Source organism: Hemiscyllium ocellatum, chromosome 3 (genome assembly GCF_020745735.1).
Source record: "Hemiscyllium ocellatum isolate sHemOce1 chromosome 3, sHemOce1.pat.X.cur, whole genome shotgun sequence".
NCBI classification, from domain to species: domain Eukaryota; kingdom Metazoa; phylum Chordata; class Chondrichthyes; order Orectolobiformes; family Hemiscylliidae; genus Hemiscyllium; species Hemiscyllium ocellatum.
In genome coordinates, this window is record NC_083403.1 from 16,936,164 (window position 1) to 16,959,746 (window position 23,583).

The window sequence follows — 23,583 nt, forward strand, 5'->3', positions numbered from 1 at the left end:
CTGAAATCTCGACTTCACAACTCCAGTTTCTGGTGGATAAAGATAATTTTGGCATAATTTCATTTCAAAAAAATCCTTTGCACCTTAAATCATTGCATTTAGCTTTCAGTATTTTAAGGACTGCAAATGCTGGCAAGTCAGAGTCAATGAAGAATGGAGCTGGGAAAAAAAAAGCACAGCAGGTCAAGCAGTAGAGGATCAGAGGAGTTGACATTTCAGGTCAGAACTTTTCATTAGGACTGGGGAGGGGGTTGGGGGCTGAAAAATAAATAGAGGGAGGAGGTGGGGCTGGACGATGGCGATAGGTGGATGCAGGCCGGAGGTGATTGTGATTGTCAGTGGGAGGGTGGAGCAGATAGGTGGGAAACATGATGGACAAATTAGATCAGATCAAGGGGGCAGGGCAAAGAGGGAGGGGCTTGTCCTGGGATGACGGGGGAAGGGGTTTGGAGAGATTTGGAAGCTGGTGATTCTTATGTTAAGGCTGTGTGATTGTAGTCAGAAGTGACAGATGGAATACCATGTGGGAAAGTACAGGGTTATGCACTTTGGTAGGAAGAACTGAGGAGTGTTCCAAATGTCAAAAAGCTTTGGAAATTTGAAACATACAGGGATTTAGAAGTCCTACTCAATTCTCTTAAAAGGTTAACATTCAGGTTAACTTGGTAGTTAGGAAGGCAACTTCAGTGTAGCATTCATTTTGAAGGAGCTAGAATACAACAGCAGGCACGTAACTGCTGATGCTGTTTTAGGTTCTGCTGAGACTGTATGTGGAAGATTGAGAGCAGTTTTGGGCCCCGGATCTAAGGAATAATGTGCTTTCATTGGAGGGGACCCAGAGGAGGTTCAGATGAATGATCCCAGGTATGAAGGGACTGTCATTATCAGGAGCAATAGAGGATCCTGGGTATGCACTTAATGGGAGTTTAAAAGGTGCGGGGGGGGGGGGGGGGGGAAGAATTCTCATCGAAACAGAGTATGGAGGCATCTGGATAGAGCGGACGTGCAGATGATCTTTCCACAAATAGGACCCATGGGCACAGCCTCAGAGCGATGGGACAACTCTTTAGACCTGACAGGAGGTGGAATTTGTTCAGCCAGATGGTGGTGACTCTGCGGAACTCATTGCCACAGAAGGTTGTGCAGGCCAGATCATGAGATAGCTAGATTCTTGATATTTAAAAGGATATCAAGGGTCATGGGGAGAAGGCAACAGACTGGGAGTGAGAAACATAGCAGCCATGATTAAAACGTTGGAGCAGACATGATGGGCTGATTGACCTAATTTTGCCCCCATATCTTATAGTCTTGAAGTATACATGAAATCAATTTCCTTTGAAACAATTACAGTAATATATATTTTTTGTACCAGTAGTTAAAAAATTCAGAAGTGAATACCTACCCATTTGTATAGGAGTACAGTAAAGCGCATCAGGAATTCCATCATTTCTAACCTTGTGGGAGACAGGGGTACTATGCAGAACTGATGCAGAATTTTCAGCAGCTTTTGTTTTAGACTGAAGAGGCGATCTTGCCAGTTGATTGTTATCAACCTGTGGAGCACCTGAAGGCACACTGTTGTTTGGTGATGGGCAGTCCTCTGCTGCAATCTCCGTGCTGAAGGCCAGTGTTGGCCTACTCATGTCTCCATCTTCATTTGGTTCCCACTGTCCTGCATTAGGAGAAGCTGGCTGCTGCCATGGAGACAGCAGTGGTGAATCAGGTGAACTGTACGCACGATAGTAATCATCGTCTTCAAATGGCTTCATTCCTTTTGTTAATTGGCCTGTTGGAGACTGAGGTTTCAAGCTGTCCTGTTCTGGAGTTTTTAAGTGCAATGTTTCAGGAGAGGCAGCAGGTTCACTTATCTGGACATGTCCTCCACCTTGCTCTTGGTCAGGATCAGCAGGAATTGCTATTGCTAACTCTCCATCTGGAGAAGCCTCATGGTCTTGTGAAATCTGCAAGCACTGATTCTGGTTGGCATTCTCTGTTAGACCAAGCTGATTTTTTGAACGTTTCTTTGAGTTCTCATATTCTCTTTTCGCCTGAAGCCACAATTGCACTCGTTGTAAACCAGGTGGACTTTTACAAGGCAGGATTACAATCTTCCGGTCTTCAGAAGTTCCTAGACCAACCCTTATTTTTTGACCAGTAGTATGCCTGCTCCCCGTAAAAGCAGGAGAGCCAGGTCGAGCATTTTGCGTCATCGCTGATAAGGCTGTCTTCCAGAACTGCAGTCCTTCCAATGAAAAATCTCCATCAAACTCCGGTAGGTCAGTGGGCAACCTGGTTTCAACTATCAAAACCCGTCCTCCTATCTCCCTATTATTGAAGGGGAAAAAAAAAATTAGAAACACCATTCCCATTGTATTTGGGTTCATCAGACGCTTACCTTCACAATTCCAAATCAGTAAGATAAGCATTGTTTATTTACACTCAGCTGGACATCTATGGAATATGCTGCACAGTGGAAAACGAACATGCACACACATACACACCCACAACCTTCTAAATAATTTCAGATGGTGGGGGAGACCGGGGGAGATGGGATTAGAAATGATTGACCATCTAGCTCTATAAAAGCTTAACTGACATTCTGCGACCTGTGTGAGGAATGTCCTTCCCAATTCCCCATTAAACTGGGGAGAAATGTTTCTGGACACCAATAAATAGAAGTGGGGACTCCCATCTAATTTTCCCAGCTATCTCAATCTTACCCTTCCCATCATGTTTGCTCCATTATAACCAGCTTCTCTCTCTCTCTCTCTCGGAGGCATCCATCCAAAAGGGAAGGATTTGTACATAATCACTGCCTTCAATGGTCATTAAGCACATATGCACATGTTCCTTTAATAGGAAAATTGTTTGATCCATAAATTTAGGAGAACAAGACCGAGTCAGAGTCCAAAAATCCAAAGAAACATTCATACGCAGTGACTCAAAATTTTAAAAAGCTATGAATACACCAAAAAGATTTCAAATTTTCTGGTCAGATAGTAAATCGCATTGTTACCACATCAAGACCCTTGCCTGGATTGCTGAATACATTATAAGAAACAAATTAATCTAGCAAGACTATAATTACCACTTCTATTTCAAAATGATCTGTCGTTAAAAAAAAAGGCCTATGCCACATTAGGATTTCCTTTTCCCAATCTCAAAACTGCCAATCCAATAGAAAGAAACTGTTCCCTGCAGTTAGTTACCTAAATATTGGCATATGCAGACTGGGGTTTTGTCCTTTTGCTAATAAGCAGCCTTTATGAATAGACTTAATGATACTCTCTAAAGGTTACATTACGCTGTAGCAATAATATTGAACAATATTGAATTTGTGGTATTTCCAAATAGGGATTTAGAATCAGGGAATAGGGATTAAGGCAAACTACACTTGCGGCATTACTTGGATCTTCATTATATACAATGTTACATTCAAATACAACTTGTATTTCTTTACGATGTAAGCAAGTTATGCTTGATGGGTTAAGTATGTTTATTCTTGAAATTAGAAGAAACAATTCCATTTAGGAAAGCAGAATTTATTCCATGTACCTGATGAGTGACTAACTACACATTGAAGCACGATAGAAAACTAATTGCACAAAATCTGTTTGGAGAGACATAGCTAGCTCCAGTGACACTTGCTAGAAGTTCTGAAAGATCTGCAAACGTTTGTATCCCTATGCTAGCCTACCACTTAAATGGACTAGAGTGAGCAGTGTCAGAAAGAAGTTTGGAGCACTCAAGTCTTAGTTTGAAAACAAAAATTCACTTATTCACTATAGGTATCACTGGCTGGGTTAGTGATTATTACCCATCTCTAGTTACCCGAAGGTGTTGAGTGATGTCTGCCTGAACTACGGCAGTCCATTTGACTCAGGTGGACCCACAACATAATAAGGGAAAGCGCTGCAGATCTAACCCAGTAACACTGAAGAAAAGCTGACATATTCCCCAGTCAATATGCTGAATGACTTGAAGGCGAACTTGAAAATGGTGGAGTTCCTATGTATCTGCTGCCCTTGTCTTTGTGGATACAAATGATTGAGAGTTTGGAAAGTGCTGTCTAAGGAGCCTTGGTGAATTTCTACAGTATATCTTTTAGAATGGCATACACTGATGCTACTAAATGCTGATTGTAGGTTGGCATTACATTCACAAATATTTACTCAATCAAGTAGACTGCTTTGTCCAAGATAGTGTCACGCTTCACAAATGAAGTTGGAGTTGCATTCATCCAGAAAGTCCTGTAAATGGTGGATAGGCTTTGGGGAGTCAGGTGGTGAGTTACTCATTGTTATATTCCTAGCATCTGATCTGCTCGTCATTACAGCATTCATGTATAGTTAGTTCAGTTCACCTTGTCAGTCGTAGTCCTCAGGATATTGACAACAAGGGATTCAGTGATGGTAGCTGCAAATGTGTTGCTGGTCAAAGCACAGCAGGTTAGGCAGCATCTCAGGAATATTCCTGAGATGCTGCCTAACCTGCTGTGCTTTGACCAGCAACACATTTGCAGCTGTGATCTCCAGCATCTGCAGACCTCATTTTTTATTCAGTGATGGTACGCAATTGAATATCATGGGGCAATGGTGAGATGTTCTTCTCGTCAGAGACATTCATTTGCTGGCACTTGTCATAAAACCATACAACACAGCAAAGATCTTTCGAGCCTCTGAGTCTGTATCACCAAAATATATTACGACTTACAGCCTTACCATAGTGCACCCCTCCCCCCCCAACCACCAGATCCACAGGTTTGAACATTATGACATTTCAATTGCTCACCCAAGTACCTTCTAAACGTTGAGGTTTCCCACCTGGACCACGTCCTGCCTTTCACTTCAAAATTATGCCTCCTTTTTGTGCACTCTTCAACTAGGGGAACAGCTGCTTTCTACAGACCCTGTCCATGCCCCTCAATCTTAAACAGCTCTATCAGGTCCACAGTCTCTGCTCCAAAGAAAACAACCTGAGATTACAAAGCATCTCAATTAATGAAATGTTCCATCCAGGCAACATCCTGGTGAACCTCCTTTGCAAATCCTTCAGTGCAATCATATCTTTCTTTTAGTGTGGTAACCACAGTACTCCAGCTGTGGCCTGACCAACATACTGTATAGCTTCAATATGAACTCCCTGCTATTATAAACTATGTCACATATGATAAGAATGTTACTTGCCATTTGTCAACCCAAGCCTGATATTGTCCAAGTCTTGCTGTGCTTTGGACATGGACTGCCTCAGGACTGAATCGTGCTGACCATTGTGCCATCACTGGTGAACATCCCCACTTCTGACCTTATAATGGAGGGAGGTCAATGACAAATGCTAAAATGGTAGGACATTTCCCTGTAAAACACTTGGAGGTGTCATGGACTTCAGAAAACTCATCAAGTTCAACCATCTTCCTCTGTGCCACACATGACTCCAACTACCACTCCTGATTCCCTTAAACACTAGTTTGGTAGGGTTCCTTGGTGTCACACTTAAGTCAAATGTAGTCTTGGTTCATCTCACTTCTGGAATTCAGATCCGTTGTCCAAGTGTGAACCATGGCTGCAATGGAGGTCAGGGACTGAGTGGCCCTGGTGGGATCTTAACTGGGTGAAGTGAACAAATTATTGCTAAGCAAATACTTCTTATCAACACAGTTGGTGACACCACCATTTTTACTGATGATTCTGAGAGTACTCTGATGGGATGGTTGGTTGGTTTGGATTACCCTGTGTGACAGCAGGACATAGCTAGGCTGTTTTCCACACTTTCAAGTAAATGTCAGTGTTCTAGCTGTATTTGGAATAGGTTTACAGCATACTGTATCAAACTAAATCCCCCTGTTTCTTTTTAAGTTGAAGGGCAAAAAGAGAGATCAGCATTGGGAGTATAGGTTGTTCTGCTATAACGTGCATTTCGTCGACACAAATTCACTAACACGACAGATAAATTGGGGATGTTGTTTCTAAAGTGTGAACTCCTAAAAAGTATGTTGGCTGTAATGAAATTACATCACCAACGCTTTAAGTGCTGTTTCTAAAACACAAATTTTCTCTTACATTTGGTTATATAAGAATGCAACCATCATGTTATGGAAGAACTGACTGTGTTGCATTTACTTACAATACTGCACATTAGCAAGATGATAATGAAAACTTTGAAGAAGGTGCAAAATCTACAAAATGGTTCCAAGATAATCGTAGAATCCCTACAACCCAGAAGCAGGTCATTCAGCCCATCAAGTCCACACCAAAGAGCATCCCATCCAGATGCACCCTTTACCCTATCGTGTAACCCTGCAGTCCCCATGGCTATTCCACCTAACCTGCACATCCCTGGACACAATGGGCAATTAAGCATGACAAATCCACCTAACCTGTATATCTTTGGACTGTGGGAAGAAACCAGAGCACCCAGAGGAAACCCAATCAGACAGTTGCCCAAGGGTGGAATTGAACCGGAGTCTCTGTGCTGTGAGGCAGCAGTGCTAACCACTGAATGATTGATAAGGGGCTCAATTTATGAAGGATGGATTGGAGACACTAGGGCTAATCTCCTTAAAAAAAGTTTAAAAGAGGTTTGAAAGAGATGCTCAAGTTCACAAGGGATCTGGACACAGTAAATGGACAGCAATTGTTCCTGTGGATGGAAGAGTCAGGAACCAGAGAAAAATATTTAAGGTGACTGTCAAAAAAAACTACAATGGAAGGTAACCATAGTGAATGGTTACAATCTGGAAACATTGCTCAAGGTGGAGGTTAAGGCAGACATTTCAGACTTTCAAAGGGAAACTGGATAAGCCACCAAAGAGAAAATAATGCATGCTTATTCACAAAGGGCAGGGAGTTCCCTCACCAAAACTGCTGCAGAAACCAACACATTCAAATGGACCAAATGGTCTTCTAATGATTCTAGTCTACTCTCTAAAATCAATTTGTTCAGAAATTTATAAAACTGCTAATGAAGCAAAAGTACAGTAAATGTTTACTACAACAGGAGATCTATTGCCTAAAATGAGTAGAAAATTGAAGCTTGTTTAAAGACTTCATAAATGCTAGTAAATCATTCTCCCAGCGTGTGCGTGGGTTTCCTCCGAGCGCTCCTGTTCTCTCCCACAGCCGAAAAATGTGCAGGTTAGGTGAACTGGCCATTCTAAATTGCCCGTAGCGTTAGGTGAAGGGGTAAATGTAGGGGAATGGGTCTGGATGGGTTGCGCTTCGGCGGGTCAGTGTGGACTTGTTGGGCCGAAGGGCTTGTTTCCACACTAAGTAATCTAATCTAAGCTAAAGAATGTTAATTTTTGGAGGTGATACTGAGAAAGTTTCTCTTGATGATATTTAGATTTGGAGTCAGTAGGCCAACCTTTCTGTAAAAAGAAAAAAAATTAACTTGCATAACAGTCTGTATATCATAACTTTAACAACGTACAAGTCAGAATATATCGAACAACTTTTTAATGTTATCATTGTGTAGCAACATATATTTGACTTCAAAATAGGACTTTAGATAAATTCACACTTCCACAATTTTAAACAGTGAGAGAGGCAGTAACCATCTCACCTGGGCTTTTCTGGAGCATCTGAAGGATCGCTGCAGAATGGTTCTTGGTAGACAATTTCTGCCAGATTATGATCATACAGCGTTGCCACGATTTCCTCTCGGCTTGGTGGTGACATTAAAGGCTTTAGAATGTGAGCACCTGACGTGCGGCTAATGTAACAGCTATGTTTGGTTTGTAATGGTGAATTGACAGATGCTGGAGAACTATGAGACGTTGCTGGTGAACCATTACTATATTTAGAAGCACAAAGCTCTGGATCTTCACAGCTTATTGCTGTAATGTCATCACCAACAAATCCTATAGCTCCATTTGGACTCGAACCAGTCGAAAGGGCAGACAAACACACGTCAGATCGGTCACATTCTCTTCCACTTCCTTCATCTAACAGCATTAGTTGACTACTGGATGACTTTATTGGGCTGCAGGAAGTTCCATTCTCCAAAGAATCATGGCAAGGATTGGAAGTCTGATCCTTCATCTCAACAAGAGACATTCCAGACAAATGGGTGCTAGATGATTCAGAAGAGTTTGACAGAACACTTTGAACTGGCATGTCAAAACTTTTATTTAATTGTTTCAACTTCTCTTCACTGTCTAAAAAGGACTTTTCAAACAGATCAGGGCTGACTGAGCCAGATCTGGCCCACTCAGCATTGGTTGATGGCTGATGTATTTGGTCAGAGTGCTGCACTTTACTGCTTTGGGACTTGTATCCACAAGTTTCTATTACTGCCTGGGTTGGAACAGATTCTTGGACATCACTCAAAAATTTTTGAGGCAGATTTTGCTCAGCAGCTGGCATGAACTGGCAGCCAGAATATACAGTGCAATACCTGGTTTGTCCAACAGTATTGATATCAAAATTGTAAGACGGAGGAAGTTCTGGTGATAAGCTGTCAAAACTGTAACTATCAAACCCAGCATCAGAATGGAAAACAGGGTTGTCATCAGAAAAAGGACAATTGGATTGAGAAGTTTGAGATTTCTTGGGTGGTACTCTTTTTGAGGTTTTGGTTTTCTTTTGTATAATATTTGCACTTCTTGCGTTTTTCATTTTTTTAGAAGCAGCATCCTTTTGGCACTTTGAATGAGCAACAGGGAGAAGACCAGGAAAGTCTGTGCCAGCAGAATTTTTATTGAATTCATTTTGCTCATTTGGACAAGAAACACTTCTGTGAAACACAGCTTTTGGTGAAGGAGCTTGAACATTGCCTTCTTGTGTTTTTTGTTGCCTTTTCTGTAGTAATTCGCGCAAAACAGTGAGACTAGACTGAGTACCGCTAAAAGGGGCTTGGCTATCCATTCTCTGACAGTGTTCAGATTTCTGAGAGTAGGGTGCAATATTTGCGTCCAAGAAGGTTTCAGACACTGACCTCTGCTTTATTCTGGGAGGAGTGAAGTCAGATATATCTAAAATGTTGGTGGTTTCTTGTTCCCCTTCCACAACTTTTTTCACTAACTTAGTTTGGCTACATGAAATAAAATTAAGACAATGGCCATCCTTTTCATTTTCGACTGGAGAAATCCTGCGAGGTAAATCCATACCATTGTTTCCTTGCGAATATGCTGATTGTTGATTTACCTCAGAAATAAGTAGAGCAGATTTTGATTGCTGATGAGCTTTGGATTGCTGGAATTGTTGAAATGAATGATTTACTTTGCCATCAATCTCAAGCTCTGACTGAGATAACGTAGATTTCTGGTGAGATTTAAGTGTTTGTGCATTCTCTCCATTTTGAATCTCTCTAGCTTCAGAAATATGCTGACCACCATCAGCCTTTGTTTGGCACATAATCTGTGACCTCGGCTGCGATGAATTGCTCCTCTGTATCCTAAAAATGTCTTCGGTTGAGTGAACTGGCAAGTGGGAGTACTGTAAAGACTGCGGATGATGTTGAACTGTGGAAGAGGCTGTTAACTGACCAAAACACCGCTGATTCTGAGGAACAGCCAGTGTTGTCTGTGGTTCAAGGTTAGTGTCCATCGATAGTTGAAAATTCTCAGTTATTTGAGCCTTGTTATCCAACATATAAATAGACTCAGGCTGCACACAAGAAGGACTTGTTTTACTGAGACTGAAAGGAAGGCTGGAATGCAACTGGGACTGAGAACACGTTGCCAACTGAGACAGTGTATCCGAGACTTGTTCACCTGGCGGATAAGGGAAATCGTGCAAATTGGTGCTATCATCAACTTCCAGCAACGAACAATAGTAGCCCCCAGAATCTCCTTGGATTTCTTCAGAATAAGGCTGTGTTGAAGGAAGGTGCCCTGTCGAACAGAGGCTAAGAGGAATGTTGGGTTGCTCATCAGTCTTGGAAATGGGATCTGATTCTACAGCAAGCACATTTTCAAAATTTCCACAAAACCTTCCAATTGATTGTTCTTTACAGGAGGAGTTCGGTTCTGTGTCGATAGGCTCAGAGCTTTCCTCATGCTCATTTGATTCTGAACTTTGCAAAGTTCCTTGCTTCGCAGCAAGATATGGAACTACATTTTTTGGTTTCCGGGTCCATCTTTTTCTGGTTTTCTTGCGCTGCTTTACCTTCTGTTCATCTTTTTCACCAACTGCCACTTGCTTACCTTTTTGGGGTCCTTTCATCCTTTTAGCTGTAGCACCAGCGTTAGAGGGAGATTTTTTCCTGGATTTCAAACATTGCTTTTTTCCACGATTTCTACTGCCTTGCAACAAATAATTAGAATTACTTAAAGCAGAGGGGTCACTCTCTCTTATCAGCACATCTTCTGTTGACACAACTGATAGCATTCCATTCCCTTGCATTTCACTTGGTGACCAGCAACGAGGTGGTGATAGTTTAGAAGGACTTGGCATTCTCTCAGACATAAAGCCGAGTTTGTACATAACATCTTTATATTCTATTGAACAGTCATCAGCTTCAGCACTGTAGCAGGGCGAAGGAGGAGAAAGTGGTGAAAATTCTACTTTTTTCATAGTAAATACACTTCTTTTCCCTTGAGCTTGGTTAGCAATATTCAGTTTTTCCTTTCTTTGTAGTTTTTTAAATCTTCCAGCTCTTTTCTTTAAGCTCGACTGAACTTTTGCTTTTTTCCCTCTTTTTGGTGTAGGTATTGATAGCAAAGGTTTGACAACAACAGGAGGTTCAGTGACCTTCGGCCACCAGTCTTTTAAAGGTGAAATTTTGCGATATTTTTGCAGTTTATCTTCATCGAGAAGAACATGGTCCTCGTTTGAATCCACTTTTCCTATCTTAACTAGCATATTTTTTCTACCCTTGAATCGGTTAATAATAATATATTTTATAATCACAGGAGGTTCTTTCTTATTAAGCCTTCTTCTTTTACGTGATCGCTGAGAATGATCAATACTGTTATCATTGACTTTTGAACATTCTGACCGAGCTGGACTGGTCTTGAAGGTTTCTGAGCATTGACCATGCTCGTTTTCTTCAGTTTCATAGCTTACTTTCCGCTTTGTTCGGAGTGTATACTTACTGGATGTCAATCGAAGTGACTGTCCTAGACTATTTTCAGGATATCCATCCTTAAAGATTTGGGAGTCTAAAGAAAATCCATTACCTAAAGATTTCCCTGTATTGTGATCTAGAGATATTTCATTTTGCAGTACCCTATTGCTACAAGAATTCAGTTCTCTGGATTGGGCACTTGTTCCCTTTGTAATTGTTGAATTTTCAGTCAGCTGGATACCATTTGATCTCTTTTTACTCAACTTGAGCTTTAACCTGCGATCATCTTGTTTTTGAAGTTTCGAGGGCCTGTTGAACATTTTCTCTGGACATTTCAGACAGTTAGGAAGTACTACGCTAGGGAAGAATGTATACTGTGCCTCATGCTGATCAATTACAGTTCTCTCTCTTTGGGTTGCTTGAAAATCTTCATATCTAATTTTAAGTTCAGTATGATTTTTTGCAGTGTTGCTTTCAGCATCTATTGCTGTACTTCTTTGGCCTTCAAAAAGCTGAACCCCATGTTTTACACCTCTGGGAGGAATCAAAGATTTATCACACATGGTGTTCTCTTTTTTATTGGATGCATGAGGCACTTTATTAGCTATTCGCCCAACCAAGCAATCAAGAGTTGAATTACTATGAAATTCATCTTCACTGGTTTGATTTCTTGGATGTGTAAATGACAACCTTTTTTCACAGTTAATGCTGATATAACGCTTTACCCTTTGAAGTTTATCAGTTTGCACTGGAACCTGATTTTCATAGTCACTAGTAATACATTTATTTTCACAAACTGCACTTGGAGATTTGCCAACCATTTCAGCATCTACAAACTTCACATTGTGAGAGCCAAGGTCTTCGCTAGGTGTGCTGTATTTTAATTCATAACTGGCTTCATTCGATAAGTTAGAAACAGCATGTTCAGGCTTCTTTGTCACAATGAATGAATTTTGATAAGAAGGTAATTCTGTGGCATTCAAATCATCGAGTGCATGAGGTGTGGTACCTGCATGATTGTACTGTAGTCTAACATGATCAGATGATGGCAATTCTAACATCACAGTCTCTTTGTGAAATGTTGACTTTGTCAGAACTTTGTCTCGGACTGCTAACGTAGAATGAGTTCTTGAACCATCTTCATTCAAAGTGTTATCTAAAATTCAATAAGATAGCCATGGAATTACTGAAGGGCAGAAGACCATGAAAATGCTTCCGCTTAATATAATACAAATCAGAAAAAATATGAATTTCTCTCAAGTGTTGAGATGTCACTAATCCATAGCACTTGTTTTCTTGGGACTGGTGTAAAATGAAACAGAGTAATTCAATTCATCCATGGTCTGAAAATAATTCTCATCTGAGGTGTGCTTTCAGGTTATCTCAATACTGTTGGTTGCTATCCTACTGAATAATTAAAACATAAACTGCTATGTGCTTCATAGTACAACTGCACTCAAGATTATTCTTACCCCTTACATAACAATAAATGTACACTGAATTGTCTCAAAGATAATAAAAACCCCATAATAGATAATAGTTTGCATGCTACAAAGTTAAATTGGCTCCAAATACTTACACAACCATGGAATTATAACAGCACAAAGACTGTAATTTAGCTGGTCAAGTCTGTCTGCTCAGCAGAAGAGCCGCTCTAATTCTACCCCTTCCCAAATAAATGTAATTCACTTCTGAAATCTGTCTCACCATACTCAGGTAGAGCACTCAGATTTAAAATCAGTCCATACACAAAATCCTTTCTTCCTCACACTGCTTTTATCACCAATTATCTTAAATTGGTGCCTTCTAGTTCTTAACCCTTCTGTTGATCGCAACGTTGGTCAGACCTCTCTACTAAATCACCTCTCACCCATTACATCGGAGGAGAATAGCATCAGCTTTGCCAATTTATCTCTCGAACCAATACCCTCAATCCCTGCAAGTTCTCCAAAATATTAGCTTCATCATATTTACTTCCTTCCTCAAGCATGATGTTCAGGATTGTACAGTAATGATCAAACCACTTGTTAAAAAATAACTTTTTCTTTGCTCTGGTACTCTTATTTCTCCAGGAGTAATGCTCAGGATCCATGTGCCTTATAAACTGCTTTCTCAACCTGCCCATTTGTGTATAAGTCTTGGTTCATCTGCTCCTGATCTCTGTTCAGATTTGCACCCTTTTTGTTTTATATTGCATTTGTTTGATCCTCCTAAACCAAATCACTCCACATTTCTTGACATTAAGTTTTAGCTGCCTGGTACCAGCTGGTTAATGCTTTCTTGAAAAACTTTAACAACTTTGCTGTTAAGAAATGGAGGTTATGCTATGGCTTCCTCAAGGTCAGCAAGTCATCTGCAATGTTAGTTTCCTCTTTGTATTTCTTGGACCATTTGCAGTAAGCCTAAACCCTCACTGGGAGGAGAGCCTTCATGTTGTTTACATGTAAAGGCACTGTGGTCCTCAGTTCACAAAACCTCCAAGCTTTAGCACGAATCCAGTGAATTTAGTGTTTCCAGACAAGACAAAGCAAGAGACAGGAAGGTTAGCTGTGTGGAGAAATGATAAAACTTCTTTAAAAAGATATACAAGACAGGTTGAGAGAGTCCATGAGAAGATGGAGTACAATGTGAGAAAATAAACCAACTTTAAATTCTCATCATCTTCAACCTCTAAGGCACTGCTCCTTCTCTCTGCAAAAGTTCCAGTTCTCTAGTTCTCTAAGACCTCATCATTCCACGTATTTGTGTTGGTGTGCATCCTAATTGCCTTTGCTGCATCTCAGACACCCATACATTTTGGCAGCTTTGGCATAAGCTCTGAAAGTCCCTCCAGAACCCCCTCTTACCTCCACTCTTTCTAGAAGACACTCCTTAAAATTCATATCAACTAAGCTCTTGGTTACCTGATTCTATTGTAGATATCAATTATTTTTCAATAACATAGCAAAGATGAGTGAGAAAACAGAGGACTGGGAAGCTTTTACAGAACAACAGAGGATTACTAAGAAGGAAATACGCAGAGAGAAAAAAAAAGGAGGTATGAAAGTAAATTGGCCAAAAATATAAAGGAGGATAGTAAAAGCTTTTTTTAGGTATACAAAAGGGAAAAAAAATGGTTAAGACTAAAATTGGGCCCTTGAAGACAGAAACAGAGGAATATATGACAGGGAACAAAGAAATGGCAGAAGAGTTGAATTGGTACTTCAGATCGGTGTTCACTGGGGGAGACACAAGCAATCTCCCTGAGGTAACAGTGGTTGAAGGACCTGAACTGAAGGGAATTTACATTTGCCAGGAATTGGTGTTGGAGAGACTGTTTGGTCTGAAGGCTGATAAGTCCACAGGGCCTGATAGTCTACATCCCAGGGTACTGAAGGAGGTGACTCGAGAAATCGTGGATGCATTGCTGATTATTTTCCAGAATTCGATAGATTCAGGATCAGTTCCTGCGGATTGGAGGTGGCTAATATTGTACCACCTTTTTAAGAAAGGAGCGAGAGAGAAAGCAGGAAATTATAGAACAATTAGTCTGACCTCAGTGGTGGGAAAGATGCTGGAGTCAATTACCATGGTAGGTCAGAGTTACCACGGATTTATGAAGGGGAAATCATGCTCGACTAATCTTCTGAAATTTTTTGAGGATGTAACTCTGAAGATGGACAAGGATGTAGTGTACCTGGACCTTCAGAAAGCCTTTGATAAAGTCCCATATAGGAGGTTAGTGAGCAAAATTAGGGTTCATGGTATTGGGGGCAAAGTACTGACTTGGATTGAAAATTGGTTGGCTGACAGGAAACAAAACAAGTAGTGATAAATGGCTCCCTTTCGGAATGGCAGGCGGTGACTAGTGGGGTACCAAAGGGATTAGTGCTGGGACCGCAGCTTTTTACAACATATATTAATGATATAGAAAATGGTATTAATAGTGACATTAGCAAATTTGCTGATGATACAAAGCTGGCTGGCAGGGTGAAATGTGAGGAGGATTTTAGGACATTACAGGGTGACCTGGACAGGTTAGGTGAGTGGACAGATGCAGTTTAATGTGGATAAATGCATGGTTATCCACTTTGGTGGCAAGAACAGGAAGGCAGATTACTACCTAAATGGAGTCAAGCTAGGTAAAGGGGCAGTACAAAGAGAGATCTGGGTGTTCTTGTATACCACTCAATGAAGGCAAGCATGCAAGTACAACAGCTAGTGAAGAAAGCTAATAGCATGCTGGCCTTCATAACAAGAGGGATTGAGTATAGAAGCAAAGAGGTTCTTCTGCAGCTGTACAGGGCCCTGGTGAGACCACACCTGGAGTACTGTGTGCAGTTCTGGTCTCCAGATTGCTATTGAGGGAGTGCAGCATAGGTTCACGAAGTTAATTCCTGGAATGGCGGGATTACCTTATGTTGAAAGACTGGAGCGACTGGGCTTGTGTACCCTTGAGTTTAGAAGACTGAGAGGGGATCACATATACGATTATTAAAGGACTGCACACTCTGGAGGCAGGAAACATGTTTCCACTGATGGGCGAGTCCTGAAACAGAGGACACAGCTTAAAAATAAAAGGGTAGGCCATTTAGGTCAGAGATGAGGAGAAACTTCTTCACCCAGAGAGTGGTGGCTGTGGGGAATGCTCTGCCCCAGAGGGCAGTGGAGGCCCAGTCTCTGGATTCATTTAAGAAAGAGTTGGATAGAGCTCTCAAGGATAGTGGAATCAAGGGTTACGGAGATAAGGCAGGAACAGGATACTGATTAAGGATGATCAGCCATGATCATATTGAATGGTGGTGCAGGCTCGAAGGGCAGAATGGCCTACTCCTGCACCTATTGTCTATTGTCATAATGTTGCCATAAAGTGTCCTAGGACACTTTGGTGTAGTGGTATATAAATGAGTTGGTGACTGCAAATAAAGAAAAATAAAATCATGGTTGCATTTTAAACATCGAATCTCCTGCTCCTTAGATGCTGGCTGACCTGCTGCGCTTTTCCAGCAACACATTTTCAGCTGCATTTTAAATACAGTAGATTAGCACTGAAATCTTCAAAACTTTGGACTTTTATATTGCACAACATAATATCAAACCACTTGTTACACTTTATAATGTCTCATCTGAATAATCTCTTCTATAAATAACTTTGGTGGCAGTGGTGATGTGGGATGTGGACAACAAAGCGAGTGACTGACAAATGTACACTTATTTACCAACTGAATCTACCAATGCTTGTGGACTGAAAAGCAGTGCTTTCAAATAACTTAATGAGCAGGGAAGATCACACAAGGTAACGTGAGATATTGTATCACTGACCTGCACAGTGTGCTGAGCACGGATAAGGTTAGTGGTGAGGTCAGGAGATGTTGGGCTAGATGGAGACATGTGAACAACGTGAGGACTCTCCTCCCAGTGAGGGTTTAGATTTACTGTGAATGGTCCAAGAAATAAAAGAGGAAACTAACATCGCAGATGACTTGCTGAACTTAAGGAAGCCATAGCATAACCTCCATTACCTAACAGCAAAAGGTGTTAAAGTTTTTGGTGGCAATGCAACATAGCTTTCTCAGGTAGCAGATAAGAAAACTCTATCATGGTGACACATTGTGAAGGACCTAACCATACTGGAATTAATCTAGCTGGCTGTAAAGCTCAAAAGGTGTTCACACACAATTCCTCACTGCTTTCACGACAAATACCAGATATACTGCTGACAACCCTCATATTATGGAAATAATACAACTGTAAGGAGGAATTTCAATTACCACACCAAAACAAATGCTGCACGTCAGAGTCATACAGCACAGAAACAGACTCTTTGGTCCAAATCATCCATGCCAAACAAGTTTCCCAAACTAAACCAGTCCTATTTGCCTCGTTTGGCCCATATCCCTTTCCTATCCATGTACCTGACCAATTATCTTTTAACTGTACCTGCATCTAACACTTCCTCTGGCATTTCATTCCACATATGCACTACCATTTGTGCCAAGTAAATGCCCTTCAGGTCCTTTTTAAGTCTTTCCCCCTCATCTTATACCTTCTAGTCTTGATCTCCCCAGGGAAAAGACCTTTGCTATTCACCTTATCTTTGTCTCGTATGATTTTATAAACGTCTAAAAGGTCACACCTCAATCTCCCATGCTCCAGAGAAAAAAGTCCCAGCCTATCCAGCCTCTCCTTAAAACTCAAATACTTCAGTCCTGGTAGCATCCTTATAAGCCTTTTCTGCACTCTCTCCAATTTAATAATATGCTATTTACAGCAAGACAACCAGAGCTGCACACACAATTCAAAGAAGTAGCCTTAGCATCCTGAACAACCTCAACGTGACATTCCCAACCCCTACATTCAAACGATCTGAGCAATGAAGGCAAGTGTGCCAAACGCCTTCTTTACCACCCTGTCTACCTGTGACACAACAGACAAAGAACTATGTACCCAAATGCCTCTGTCTCTATTCCACAACACTCCCTAACCATTAACTGTGCAAGCCCTACTTTTGTTCGTCTTACCAAAACAAATCCTCACATTTATTTAAATTAACCTCCATCTGCTACACCTTGACCCAATTAATCAAGATCCCTTTATAATCTGGGATAACCTTCTTCACAGTTTACTACACTAACAATTTTGGTGTCATCTGCAAACTTACTAAACATGTTTTCTACGTGCTCATTCAAATGGTCTATACAAATGACAAACAGTGGACCCAGTACTGTTCCCTGTGGAACACCACTGGTCATAGGCCTCCAGTCCAAAAAAAAACAACCCTCCTCCACCACCCTCCGTCTCCTACCCGTCAAGCCAAATTTTGTAACTGGCAAGGTCTCCCTGAATCCCATGGGATCTAACTTTACTAACCAGTCTACCACGTGGATCCTCATCAAAGGCCTGTCTAGTATTTGATGGAAAGAAACTGGAGCCAAACGGTGAGATTAGGATGGATATGAGTGGAGAATGTGGAGGAGTTCTGATAGTCAGAATAAAGTCAATGGTTAAAAGCAACCTCAATTCCTGTCTAGTACATGCAAGACTGAAGCCAAAATCCTTGAATCACAGTAGGTAATGGGACTGGCAAAACCTATAAATTCTAACCTGGCTTCAGTAGGTACAGATCTATTGTCTCAGCTATTAAAACAAAGGCAATATAAATTTTAAAGATTGTTTGAATAATAAGCAAACTCAAGAATGTTTGATGCACACCAGCAAATTAAAGAGCCTGTAGGGCTCTGCAGTTGACTTTATAAATCAGTTCTTCTGTATAATGCAAATAGCTGCCATGGATTCTTTATGCATTAAAATTTTATTCAAATTTACAGGCTTTTGCATTCAATAGATGACAGGAAATGTTTGTAATAATTTTTTAAAAACATTTTGATCAGATGACCACACCTGGCCACAGAAGTAGCTACAAGATTAATTAAACTCAAAACATTAAATAATTCAACAAACTGCTCAAGACATTTAAAATCTTCTTCGACCTTGCAACTTTCTTAAAATTATTCAACAGCATTGCGAATGCAAATAGTTCAAATATTTGCATGGTTATATTCTGATCTAACTCTTCAGTAATCACAAAATTTACACGACAAACAAAGGCACATACCAGTGTTCTCATCTGCAGCTCCATCAAGCTGAGGGATAGAAAGATTCCCTCGCCACTCAGCTTGACTATCAGAAAACACGTTATCTTCCTCAGACGAACAGTCACTTAAATTCTTCTCTGAAAATCTGAAAGATACTTTTATTGTAAAACAATTCTGCAAAAAGGTATTAATTGGCTTTAAGAATTTTCAGCATAAACAATAGTCTAATACAACTAAGTTTCATATCTCCAGCATTCGCAAACAAAAACAAATTACTGGAGAAACTCAGCAGGTCTAGCAGCGTCTGTGGAGAGAGAAACCTCGAGTCTAGTGATCCTTTTTCTAGATTGAAAGCTTACTGCATTTAGGTCTGCTGACAATGCAGTATGTGAATGTAGAATACAAGAACATGGTCTCCGGTTAAGGTTAATCATGACAGACTAATGACTCAATTGTGACCCTTTAGAATTCACTAATCCAGATGGATTGTGGACAATCTGGGGTGTTTACATTTAAGGCTGGGATAGACTGCTTTATTTCTCAAAGAAAAAGGGAATATTAGGAATGTCTAGGTCAGTAGAGGCAAATCAATATCACGTTGTGCGGTAAACTCAAGGGGTTGGATGATCTACTCTTGCTCCTATTTAATACTTATCTCATCTATTCAACAAATACACTACCCAGAGCCAATTCCTTTTCAAATGTTGAAAGGAGGAAGTTAAACTCTTTGTCCTTCTTGAATTTGAGAACTTTTTAAAATGAATTAAATTTTATGTAATGACCACTAACCATCAGTAGAATTTTCATAAAAATTCAGCATCAGCAAAGTATTGGATAGTTTCATCTCACCTACATGCTTTATCAATATAGATTACCCATTATCTGATCTTTGTTGTTCAGTGACACAGGAGGCCATATACATTTGGTCAATACTCCGATGACACTACAGAACTTAGCTCAATTGCTTTTAAAAACAAATTGCTTCAATCCATTCCCAGGCTTCAGCATAATTACCTTTTTATTCATTCACAGGATGTGGGTATTCTGGCTAGAACTGCAGTTATTACCCAATCCTAGAGGCCTTTGAAAAGCTGCCTTCTTGACCTGCTGCATGAGATATAGGTACAACCACAGTACTGTTAGGATAATTCCAAGTTCGTTATCTAATTCAAGTTATCCAAAAAACCCTTTTAGGCATAACTTAAATTATCCAGCAAGACAAATTATGCAACTTCAAGCTAAAAACAAATGGAACTATACTATTTCATAAGTTAGACTTCCACTGTAGTATCTGCATGAAGAATCTGACCAAGTCTCTGGCTTTAAAAGCAATTTTTCACTTAACAGTCAGAGGAGTGGAGGGGATATGGAATTAGAAGCTCAGTTGGACAGGATGCAGACGTTGCAAACAAACAATCTGATACAACGAAAAAAAAGAGAGAACAGTAGTAAGGACCAAATATCACCACTTTGGTCAACCTAACATCAAATATTACTTGGATAAGACTGTAAAGCATGGTATATTAATGATTAAATAATAAATGGAGGAACATTGCAGTGTTGGCATACTGTTGAATCACAAATGCTACAAATCTGATTCATACAGAATAAGTATTGCCTGCAGATGATGACGATGAATAAAAAGTACCCCGGAAAGTCTGATACAGGAAGTATTGTTAGAGACACTAAATGTAGACATTGCTTACCTCATTTTTCCAATATTATCTGGAAAGTCACCATCCCAACGTTGAGACATTATTAAACTGAGTTCCAATTCTTCTTTTTGAATTTCTGGTTCATTTTCTTCGTCATCACTATTCTGCTGGTAACTGAAACTTCCTGCAGATTGCTGTTGCGAACATCTGACAGGCGCAAATGGAGATCTTGCATTCCCAAACCCGTCTTCCTCTAACCCAGCTAACAGATGCACTACTGCCTGGTCCTGACTGGCACCTATATGAACAGGTCACATATTAAAAAAAGTGTTAGCTTGTGTGCAGTAAAATTCACCAAATTACACAACCGAATACCTTGAGGCTCCATTTTCAAAATAGATTCTTCCACGTCATTTGTGATAATATTTGCAAAGCAGCTCATTGTCCTGGACGGAAATAAATCTGCTGTCCTTACCAGACTCCAGACCGACAATGCAGCTCTCAAAATATGCTCTGAAAGGCCTGCCGAGTCAGAGTTGTAATAAACAGCTAAAGTCTAAAGAATGAAAACATGCAAACCACCTGGTACTGGTCTAAAGTGTTGGAACTAACAGTTACAAACTGAGCCCTGTGGACCCCCAAACATTCTCCTTTATAGCATTTGGGGCCTTGTGCCAAAAAACCTAGGAAAGCTGTTCCACAAACTCATCAACAACAGTATATGATTCTATGCCAGACACCAAATCACTACAATCCCTGGGTACGTCCTGTCATACTGGTAGGACAAATCCACAAGAGTTGGCAGCACAATGGTACATGGAGTTGCCCCAGGAATCTCAGCATCAACTGCAGACCCCCAAGTGTCACAGCATCAGGAAAAAACCTTAAAATTTATGCTCCAATGTCTTATGGAGTTCTTCAGAGTACTATAATACTAGTACTATCTTTGCTTTATATCTTTCTCTGTAGATTTTCTTCTTAGGGATTTCTGTTTCACAGGTCAAAAGACAAGGTACCTTTAAGAGAGCTATGTTTCGGGCAGTATGTAAGTGCTGGTGACTGGGCAGTTCTCTCTCCAACTGTTCAAATTTTTCCCAGTCTTATACCCCAAAGTATCAGATTGTTTCACAAGTTATCAATATTGTCAATAAGCTAATTTCAAACTTGATCGGAAGTTGGTATTTCGGGCATAATTTAAACTGTTTGGCCGAATTTGAAATTGTTTTTCTGGTCTCCAGGCAACCCAGCTAATCTAGCTGTTCGACCATATGTTACATTGTTACTTTGTTTAGAACACTTTGTGCTGTATCAGGTAGTTCTGCTATAGCTTTTAACTCTCAAAAAAGATACAGTACCCCTTATACTTTCATAAAGGCAAGGAATCAAGATACTCATCTCCCATTGCCTCAAATTCTGACTACCATCTACATGGATGAAATACTCGCCACTTGCCTGAATGCAGTTCCAACAATACTCAAGTAGCAAAAAAAAAATCCAGGAACAGAGCTGAAAATGTGTTGCTGGAAAAGCGCAGCAGCTCAGGCAGCATCCAAGGAGCAGGAGATTTGACATTTCGGGCATGAACCCTTCTTCAGGAATGCTCCTTGGATGCTGCCTGACCTGCTGCACTTCTCCAGCAACACATTTTCAGCTCTGATCTCCAGCATCTGCAGTCCTCACTTTTTCCTACAATCCAGGAACAGCCCACTTAATCGGCACCCAAACCACAAACATCAACATTCATTCCCTTCACCATCCAAACTACTACAACAACATGTACTGCAGAAACACACCAAGATTCCTTTAACACCACCTTTTAAACCTGCAACCTCCACCATCTAGAAGGACAAAGCCAGCAGATGCATTGATACCCCACTTCCCACAAGTTCCCCTCAAAACCACGTATCATCCTAACTTGGAACAATATCATTTTCCTTAATTCACTGTTGCCAGGGAAAAGAAAAATCTCCAACTTGCTACCCAACAGCACTGTGGGTACGCTGGATTTCTCAGTCTCAAGGACTGTAGTGATTCAAGAAGGCAACACACTGCCAACTTTCTTACACAATTAGGAATGGGCAATAAATGCCGCTTAGCCAGTGACACCTATATCCTATGAATGAATAAAGAAAAAAAAAAGGCACTGGGTGTGGAGAAGTGCAGAAGGGCTAAGGTAGAGAGTAGGATTTTACTGCAAAGAATGTGCAAGATGAGGCCAACCTTATGCATGAGTGATAAAAGACAAGGCATGTTCAGGAGATAAAGACAGTTAAGAGAAAGGTATACAGATGAATAACTCTGGAAGAACATTTGACTGAATTTTTCCATTCATGAATTAAAAGGAATTTAACATGATCACTAATTTGAGTTGCAGAAAGTTACAATGATTTGAGAAGAGGAGGAATAGCATGCCAGGGCAACACAGTCACACCATATCGCAACTGTGATTGATAAAGGCTTGTCACAGTTCAACAGAGATGGAAACATAAAAAAGAGGTCACATTTGGAAGTCTCAAATTTAAAAAAAAACTAAGAGGAAATCTTGAAGATGTGAGGGTTGGTTTAGAAAGATTGTGAAGAGATATAATAACAACACTTTTGAGGGGATGGAGTACCAATACCTACCTGAGAAGAGGGCCCAGTTATAAATGTAGCTATCAAATGAATTCAGAAAAGGAGTTGGGTGGTCAGCAGTTGAGTGGGAACAAGGTCAAATTGAGGTTTATCTTAAGATGAAGTAGTCAGAGAAGACATGAAGTTGGAGGAAAACTAGAAAAATATACAGGTATGTGCTGACGCAGTGGGGCCTTGGCTTGGTGAGCAAGGTACAGAGGAATATTATGCCTCCTTCCTCTTGCCTATTGCGCCTGCTCTTCATGAAGAACAGACCTGTAGCTCTAAACTGAAATATTTTGAGAACCTACTAGCCAAGAGAATCTATTAAAAAAGAAATCAGCACATTAACTTCTGTTTTCTGCCTCAATAATTTAGATAAAACCTACCATGAAGGCATACAATAATGAATTTCAATTTTGTCAAAATATTTCAATGGCACCAAATGGATGTTGAACCTGACATACTCACCGAGAATCGGAGAATGAATTAACCTTTGCGATGAGGGATGGAACGTCTGGCTGCTCTCCATTATGCTTAGAATAGTTTCTTCATCAACAATCGCTTCTTCAGGCTCTGCATTTCCTTGACTCACCCCTTTTTTGGGAGGGAAGAAAAATTCAAAAGAAGAAAAATTACTGTATATAATTTATGGGAGATGGCATACCAGTCTAGTGATCCAGAGGCCCAGGTTAGTGCTCTGGACTCATGGGTTCAAAACTCACCACAGCAAC

The 23,583-nt window shown here is 40.5% G+C and overlaps 1 protein-coding gene across 1 annotated transcript in view; it reads right to left on the reverse strand.

The window, feature by feature from the left end:
* Positions 1-23,583, reverse strand: part of rev3l (REV3 like, DNA directed polymerase zeta catalytic subunit) — a 213,889-nt gene that overhangs the window by 82,552 nt on the left and 107,754 nt on the right. Inside the window, exons 10-14 of the mRNA XM_060848723.1 lie at positions 23,321-23,446; positions 20,288-20,534; positions 18,602-18,726; positions 7,561-12,163; positions 1,403-2,325 (exon numbers count right to left, since the gene is read on the reverse strand). Coding sequence (XP_060704706.1) covers positions 1,403-2,325; positions 7,561-12,163; positions 18,602-18,726; positions 20,288-20,534; positions 23,321-23,446 — 6,024 coding nt within the window. The remainder of the gene's footprint in view (positions 1-1,402; positions 2,326-7,560; positions 12,164-18,601; positions 18,727-20,287; positions 20,535-23,320; positions 23,447-23,583) is intronic.